The sequence below is a fragment of a genome, unplaced genomic scaffold, assembly GCF_019419815.1.
Source record: "Pyrus x bretschneideri cultivar Hongxiangsu unplaced genomic scaffold, Pyrus_bretschneideri_v1 Contig29, whole genome shotgun sequence".
Classification (NCBI taxonomy): Eukaryota; Viridiplantae; Streptophyta; class Magnoliopsida; order Rosales; family Rosaceae; genus Pyrus; species Pyrus x bretschneideri.
In genome coordinates, this window is record NW_025999601.1 from 3,605,063 (window position 1) to 3,613,768 (window position 8,706).

The following is an 8,706-nucleotide window of genomic DNA, read 5'->3' on the forward strand; positions in this document are numbered from 1 at the left end:
TTAACACCAAATGTTGCTTCGCATCAACTTCTCTTGTGACTTGTGAGTTGAGCTAGTCCACGGTCCTCACGGAAAATAATAAAAGAATCGTACCAATCATGTATACGTATAATAATATAATCATGCATACATACCATGACATGACAAGGAATCTAAATACCATGTCTCTAACTATATTTTCTAGAACGCCAAATTGTGCTTCCTACGTTTTTTAATAATATAATCCAAATATTATATATACATATATATATATATATATAATCCAAAAATCGAAAACATTATACACACAAACTAAAGTTGGAGTTTCGGGGTGTACCATGGTCATCACAGCGACATCACCATCAACGTTGTCGCACCATCATTTATTCCCGTTGGTGTAACTATGTCTCAAAAAAATTATATTTATTGTTTTGGTCTTTCAAAACAGTTTTTTAAATGACCACCACTCATCAGTCAATGCAAGAAAATATGGCAAAAGGTATGTCTATGAATGGAGATTAGCTCCGAATTGATAATCTAACTATGAAAGTAGCAAGAGAAATTTTTCATTTTGCTTGAAATACGAGAGGGTACATCACGTCTTATTAAATAAGTAGCTGAAAATTTTATTTTTATTGTACTTCTGGGATAGTAAAACATGATGTATCACTCCGTGTTTCAGACACATTGAAATATCTCTCAAGTGGCACAACCCTAATATACAAACTAGCAGCAGACTTTACAAGGCAAGTTTTACGAATTACAACAAGAGACAATATCCGATAATCAAGTCCTACAATCAAGGTCTTATACTAGAAAAATAATCACAACATCAATCAACGAATATTTACAATTAATACAAGAATTTCAATAAGAGCAGTGACATATCAACTATGTTGGAGGCTTTTTATGCTTGCAAAAAAAATTATATTTTTAATAAAAAATTCTAATGATACAATAGTCTAAAATTAATATCAAATACTTCGAAACATCATAGAAAATCTTCCATACTTTTTTCATGTGTTTGTTAATGGATATCACCGGTCAATATTTATGAGTGTGAAAATCGTATATTTTAATTTCCCTGGATGGCATCACTGGTGATTTGAAATTTGATTCTTTGATACTCGAGGATTCCGAAATAGGTTATAGTTCCTCAGTTAGTTTTGGAATTACCTCCCCTTTTCTTCCTTTTAGACGCTAGTAAAATATATATTAACTAGAGTTGCATGCATGGAGATTGGGTGTTACTGATCTGACCAAAACTATGCTGATCTAATGGTAAAAACTCCGAGCGAAGTTAAAAGAGTCTCGTTTGATGTTTAGGATTGGGTTGGTTTGATAATCCATTAGATTTAATAAATGTTAAATAGAAATATGAATGTCAACTTGTGCATAAAATTAAAATATACGATTTTCTATTTGCAAACGGAGTGGAAGAATTCAGAGATAAACTTTGTACGTAGGCGGTTAAATTGAGGTTCACATTTGTATATGTGAAGAATGATAGTGTTGATTGGAAAAGTGTTATGGCTGTATGTAATAAGAAATATTCTCAAGGTTGTTAGTGGAGTGTCGTGTTAACAATTTTTTATATTAAAAGGTTGATTAATGTACACACTTGCACGGGCCGTCTTCTTGAGAGAAAAAAAAAAAAAAAAATACAGAAACAATCCTGAATCTCATTTCAAATTAGAGATTGACCAAAACCTTTCATTTCTTGCATATATTTAATACATTTGGTGGGGTTTTTCTCATCTCTTTGTCATGCCCGTCTGAAATAAATTCTTCAATTTTCAAGTTACACCTTAGCAAAATGAAAGCTCGAATGATACCTCATATTTTTCTCTCCCTATCCACTATACACATTTAAATTCGTGCAAAAATTTTCGTCACAATCTTGTATCTAACTTCCACATGTGTGTCCATGTGACAAATTAGCAAGAGAACAAACTGGTAACAAAGTAACAAATTAGGCCCACAGCAACACAAATGACCCAAAACATGTGCAAACTACATCATCCATAGGCCACACACCTAACGCCGATGGCTACCATTAACAAATTTTAGAAAACTAACAAGATACATGCGGTAATCATTTATGCTCCCCAATACATGCCAAAAGTCTCCTAAAATGATTCATTTAGCACATGTAAAACCACAGGTGGAAACGAAAAACCATACAACACTTCCCGTCAATATGAAAACAAAGATTATAATATCAAGAATAGAACTATAGGGACATATCAATATAATCAAACTAAGGATATAAATTCAAGAATCGAAAAAAATACGTTGAATTTCAACTCGAATGGTAGTTGATTCTTCAAATTTCTCAGCAAAATACTGCACTTGTTTGAATGCTTGTGGATAAAATATAGTTTCGGCTCAAATCTTGGCAAAACTTGTATGGAAGATTCAAATCATAGATAATAATGATGAATTTGAATACAAAAATCAAAATCCAAAACCTGAAGAATGTCAGTTGAGTGAGATAATTTGGAATCTTCAGTTATGGATGCTCTTCAAAGTTTCCGACTGATGGATAAAATACAAAAATTAAATATTTTAGTACAATAAAAATAAAAACTAACATGGAAATATGTTAATAGTAACATGCTGATGTGTACAAACTAATGACTACGAGAAAAAAAAAAACCAAAAACCAACAAAATTTCAGTCTAAAAGCACTGGTAACTAGAGACCAGATACAAAACATTGCTCTATCAAACTTGGATGAGCCCAAATCAGCAACTCTAAGATATGATTTGTTTGGTCACATATATGAAGAAAAAAAAAAATTATAATCGCAAACGAAAATCCATACAATTGAGATTGTGACTACGGATCAAGCTCGAAAAGAGTATAAGTTCAAAATTGATATCATATTTAATCATCATCAAAGAATATCGTAGGCCTTTTTTTTCACATCCTACAAATCACGAAACAAAATCATGGCGATTCTTGTAGGCATTTTTCTCGTTACCATCATCTAAAAGCCAACCGTTGTGCTCTTCTGACGTCTTTCCATGCGTGAACTGTTCCTCTTGAGCTCGGAGAAGGAACACTTCCTCAGCAGTGAGTCGGTCTCCCGACAACCACCCTGCCTGCAAATAACCTGTTACCTACTACCATAACCTTGTACTCTTGCAAAAAAAGTGTTTTTATCCCTACTTTTGCCTGGGGTAGAAACCCTATCAAGTAAGTTAACCTCTTGTGAAAGGATAAATGCTTTTAATTACTTGAGCTGCAAGTCTGTTGCAAATATAAACTACATTTAAGCCACCCAAAATTGACTACAACTGATGAGCTTTTGTGCTCTTATTACGATTTGACTACCGGATCACTACAATTCTAGCTCCTAAATGACAAGCATGTATACCATTTACCAAAAGTCGTTTCTCCTTTTTCCCCACAAACCAAAGGCTTGCTCTGAAGTGCCAAGTATTACAGGTGCTGCAGATGAGATAGTTGTCCATGAGCCTCAAAGCAGCAACTGTTTCTCTATTGTTATTTCTCATCTCCCGGATGCCTTGTGTCTCTGATTTCTTAATCGCAAGGGTGGTCATCTTTCCAAGTGTACTTACATGTTACATCTGTAGATTTATTCTCTCAGAAATTCTCATGATATCTGAGTAAATCCTATCACCTCCGGTCTGCGCACCATTTGCTCCGGCAGCAACCCTGAGAACATCTTCGATTAATGCAACGTTTCCCATGATGTCAACATGTGCACCACTCTCTATACCCCTCCCCTCAAGGAGACTAGCCGGTGGCTTGTGCCGGTACTCCCTTATGTAGGTAGCAATACCAGATGGGTTGAATCTCGTTCTTCCTCTCCATCCTTTGGCACACATGAATCCTGCACTCAATACAGGCACACTATCATCACCATCCACAAAATGTATTCCATTTTTCAGACAACTTCCTGCCTCTCCATCTGCTGAGCCATCGATCCGGAATGGAATGCTCTTGCACTTGTTAGGAGGAGACATCTTGTATATATATGACCTTTCAGTGGGGATTCCAACGCCATATAAACAGTATATTTCCATGTCTGGAGCAACCGGTAACCTAAAATAGAAAAGGCATTCAAATTAATCATTAATGCCACTAAGGTTAGTGGCACCCAAAATAAGCAAATGAAAGGTACGGAGAGAAAGAGACAAGGAAAATAAGTGTATAATTCCAAAATTTATGTTTTAGTTTCGAAAACCATGCATACTCTTTGAAATAAGTTCAATGCAGTATTTCTTAGCATTTGTGATTAACTTCAACCAAAATGTTGATAACAAACTGGAGACTGGACCATAACATCATTTGGCAGCAGAAATGTGATGTTTGCCAGAGAAAAAGAAGGGATCGATTCGTTGACATTCAGAAATTAGTATTAATAGTTTTAGAAATGGAGAGTAAAGAGAAGAGCCCCCACTGCTCAATTTTTAACCAAAATTCTATCAGAAAGTGCTGAAGAATGTTTATGCTTACTTGGTCTCTAGTGGATTGGACCAGTACTTGTAATGGGCGTATTTAGGATCATCAAGGTTATCAGCTATCCCATGAGAGAAGTGAGCCTCAGCCCGTCGCATCATTTTTGGAGCCACAAAACGTAGTAGATCAAAAAGTGTTTGAGCTGTGTAAGCCTTATTTTCTGTAACTCTTCTGATGCTTTCACTGCTTACCTCACCATATTCAGTCCACACGCCTCCACATGATGACTTGGAATTTGTGGCCGAATCTTTGTGTATTAGATCCTGTCAAACAAATTATTAGAACCATCCTTATATGAGGAAGACCATCCAACTAATATATCTGCATTGAAATGAGAGACCAGAAAGCACTGACATTCAGTTAAGGTAATATGAAAAAGAATCGCTTTTATGTTGATTGAGTTCAAAGGGGAATTCATACTGGCATGCATCTACACGTGTTTGAAGCCATATATGTGCAAGCATAGAGCTAACCCTATCAAGTTCTGTTACGAAAAACATTCTGTCTTTCGTTAGGAAATGATATATAGACAAAGCTGAAAGAAGTGTTCTTGAAAGTAAATGCACAAGATGTTTTATCTTGTGTGAAGCTATGTAATCAAACATAAACCCCTTTTTTCTTAGCAAAAAGGTAACATCATATGGTTAACAATATCTACCAAGATAATGGTATATATGTGATTTTGGTAAGACAACACGCAAACGAAGGATCTACAAGTATTCACTACCTAGAGAATGATTCGTGCAAGAGGTTGTTTCAAGACACAACTGCAAGACTCGGTCATGTAAAAAATAGAACAACAGATAGTTAAGAAAGTACCTTCAAATCAAGCCTAGGAAGCTGTGAAGAAGATAATTGTGAAGATTCCTTGCCAAAAGAGATTATTCTTCCATATTTCACAGGTTCTTTTACTTGGAAAATTCTATTTCCATCGTTGTGGCTGAAATTGTTGTCACCGGAAGTGGACTGTAGATATCCCTTCTTTGCCCGGTCACAGCTCTGCCCATCCTCAGGAGACCAATCCAAATTGCCCCAGAAGGCATCTCCACCTTTTGGCAATATGGAAACTATGGAATCCCAGGTTCGACATGCCCTCATGACGTGCTCAAAGGTTTGAAGCCCGAGAAATTCAGAATCTAAAACACCCGGAGCCATAGCTCTTCAAAGGACAATATTCAATTCCATCATTCAGTGGTCATGTTATCATAGGGCATTGAAAATCTTTTAAGAATTTGAACACATCACATATTACACCACATGATAGATTACTGAAACAATTTCAGCATAATAAATTCTAGTTTCTTATGTTGTGTAACACAATTTTAAGAATCCAAATGCCAATTCACATGAGGGATAGACTGCAAAGACAAACCTGATGTACGCGACATCTTTACCCTCAGCAGAAAATATATTACTAACAGCTTTTGGAACACCAAGAAATGCTGGACCGATATTCATGATTGCTTTAATGTGCTTGGCACACCAGCTTGGACCCCCACCACCACCTTTAGGAGGAGGTGTTTCAACCCATTTCATGAAGTGGAGAAAATAAATTGCACCCATAGAATGAGGCACCACAACCACTTTCTTATATCCATTCGTTACGTACATAAGCTCAATTTTACTCTTCAATCTACTAAGAGCTTGGTCCCGAATCTGCTTTTTCCCAATTAGAAAATAGATATCAGTAGACTCAGCTTAGATATTCAGCTTTTTGTTTTAGTACTCATGCTTCGCTACAAGGAAGCATATGCAGAGAGGAAAAATATAAAGGCATATTTGGACTTTCTAATACTTGTGCTTTTTTACAACGGAGACATATTTGGACTTTCTAATGCTTAGCTTCGCTACAACAGAGCATATGAGTGAAAAATATGAAGACATATTTGGATAAAAGAGAATGAAATGATCAATTGTGCTTGATATAGTATTTTGAAACAGAACATTTAACGACATTGAATTAATACAATGACAAATGGAACAACAACGCAACAACCATGCATTCAATAAACAGATGATTTTGGGGTTCTGAAAGAAAATAAGCCACTGGTATTACTGAAATAATGATTGAAAACAAGCTTTTGTGCAAATTCAAGTCCAAATTTTAGCCACAAGTACTATCTAACTAATTCAATTTTAAAGCATACGGTTACCTAAGAAGGAATCATATGATCATTAGTTTACCCAAAATGCTATATGTAGCAAATGAGGATGATAAAAGATGCAGGAAAACAATTTTACCTCTGTATTTTGGAAAGATAGCCGCCAATCATACGCGGCCATATGCATATTCTTCCCTTCGTAACCCATTCTCGCCAAGTTTTCGATCAAAACAGCCCAAACAAAATATCCAGGAGCAAAATAGTCAGCTGCAACAAGTCCCGGAACTGCCCTGACTCGAATTCCCGGAGGATCGAGCCCTGTTTCATTGTCCAGAGACAGATGCTCCAACCAACACAAAGGCCTAACTTGCAAACAAAAATCACACAAAAATTCAGTCAATCAACATCAAACCATCATAGATATTTAAATGTAACACAATTATCAAACCAACCTAACCTTTTGAAGATTTCAGTGAAACCACCACCCCAAAGCCGCTTTCGAAAAAGCCCCTCGGCACAAGGCCTGCCTTCCCAGAGCTCGAGGCCACCGGTCACAATGCCGGGGACAAGAACAACAGGGTGAAGGGCAGTCAGGCCTTCACCTTTAAGCCTTGTCCCTGGAGATTCGGGCACCTGAAAGCCGGTCAAAGTGACCGGCAAGCTGTGGTACAATAACATCAGAACCCACCAAGCAGTGCACATGTACCCAATGACCCAACAGCAGCTATCTATGCACCTCCATCCCCTCTGCTGCTTCTTCCTCTTCCATTGCTTCTTCTCCACGGAACTATCATCTGTCTTTTCAACTTCTGAGGTCTGAAAGGATTGAAACTTTACAGAAGGGGAGCTCACAGGCTCAACATAGCAGAGTTTTCGAAACCGGAGAATCGATCTCGAAGCCATGGCGGGCCCAGAAAGCTGATTTTTTTTCACCCAAATCAGCGGGAACAAGAGCAACCCATCAAAGAAAATTGAGAGATTGAGGCAAAGATTGAAGCTTTGGGGTGGATTATGGAGCAGAAAAAAGTTATGGGTTCACTTGCCGCTGTGAAAAAGGTAAAACCACGTGGTGGGAGACGGAGATACGGTTGCAGTCTGCCGTTGGGCGCACGCACCAGAAACAACCCAAAAGAAAATTTGGTTTTCTTCTTCTGATTATTTTGCAAAACATAAAGATGGTGAATCCAAAAGACGCACACCTAAGACTGTTGGGTTTTGCAGAGAGACACTTGTCCTGGCGTTTGCATGCAGAGCTTTATCAGCTGTCAACATTTTGGGTGCATAGAGACGACATTTTCTTCTCTGCTATGGACTTTTTGACCTTTTGCTATCACTACCACCGCCTCTGCCTCTGAGGACTGAGGCCCCGGAGAAAGGGGCAGGGTACGGAAGGAAAGCCCTTCTTTTTCTGGGTTTGCTTTGGAATGGGATTCCCGAGGTGGATAGTAAGAGTGGCCTTTTGTTTGGAGGGTACGAGTGGGAGAGAGAAACAGAGAGAATCCAAGGAAGGATGGGTGGGTGTGTCATAGAATGGGGGGTGCACCCCAAATCATGGGTGGGTGTGACACAACGAAAAACACAGATACCCAAAATGTATGTATGACACGTCGATGGAGCCATGGTTCACGGTGAGAAGGGGGTACTAGCTGGTAAGAGGTTTCACAAATTCTCACATTGTTTAAACCAATACAACTATATACAAATACAAATAGAGAAATGATATTGAATCTCGTCTATGATAAAAGTGACAATTCATCTCAATATGCTTTGTTCTTTTATGAAAAATTGAATGAGCACCTATATTTAATACGACTTGATGTCATAATGTAATGTGCAGTTCTTAACTGTAGATAAGCAGGGCTCGTAAAGCTCACAACAAGTGCTCGCCACGACTCCATGTTCGGCTCTTGCAAAAGAATAGAGATCGTATTTTGTCTCTTCGTCCTCCAAAAACTCTATGAATTTCCAAAAAAAAAAATACCATATTCAGTAGATGTTCTCTGAGTTGTTGCCAATCGAACTCACAAAAAGGCATCAACTCCAAGTCATGATGAGCCAGAAATAATTGTTCTTATCTTTGAAAGTTTGCTCAGAATGGCCTCGTTGATAGGAAGGACTAACTTGGATAACTCTA

The 8,706-nt window shown here is 37.6% G+C and overlaps 1 protein-coding gene across 1 annotated transcript; it reads right to left on the bottom strand.

Annotated features, from left to right (window-relative positions):
* Positions 1–3,191: 3,191 nt before the first annotated feature.
* Positions 3,192–8,112, bottom strand: LOC103929853 (putative phospholipid:diacylglycerol acyltransferase 2). The gene is made up of 6 exons (XM_009339112.3): positions 7,030–8,112; positions 6,712–6,934; positions 5,843–6,126; positions 5,290–5,629; positions 4,468–4,733; positions 3,192–4,053 (listed from the first exon to the last, which is right to left on the bottom strand). Exons 1-6 carry the CDS (start codon positions 7,473–7,475, stop codon positions 3,570–3,572), a joined length of 2,043 nt encoding a protein of 680 aa, XP_009337387.2. The 5' UTR covers positions 7,476–8,112; the 3' UTR covers positions 3,192–3,569.
* Positions 8,113–8,706: the final 594 nt, after the last annotated feature.

Coding starts and splice junctions, on each gene's coding strand:
- LOC103929853 (XM_009339112.3), bottom strand. CDS start 7,475: ATGGCTTCGAGATCGATTCTCCGGTTTCGAAAACTCTGCTATGTTGAG. Junction 6,935..7,029: donor TTCACTGAAATCTTCAAAAG/GTTAGGTTGGTT, acceptor TTTGCAAGTTAG/GCCTTTGTGTTGGTTGGAGC. Junction 5,630..5,842: donor AAAGATGTCGCGTACATCAG/GTTTGTCTTTGC, acceptor TGTCCTTTGAAG/AGCTATGGCTCCGGGTGTTT.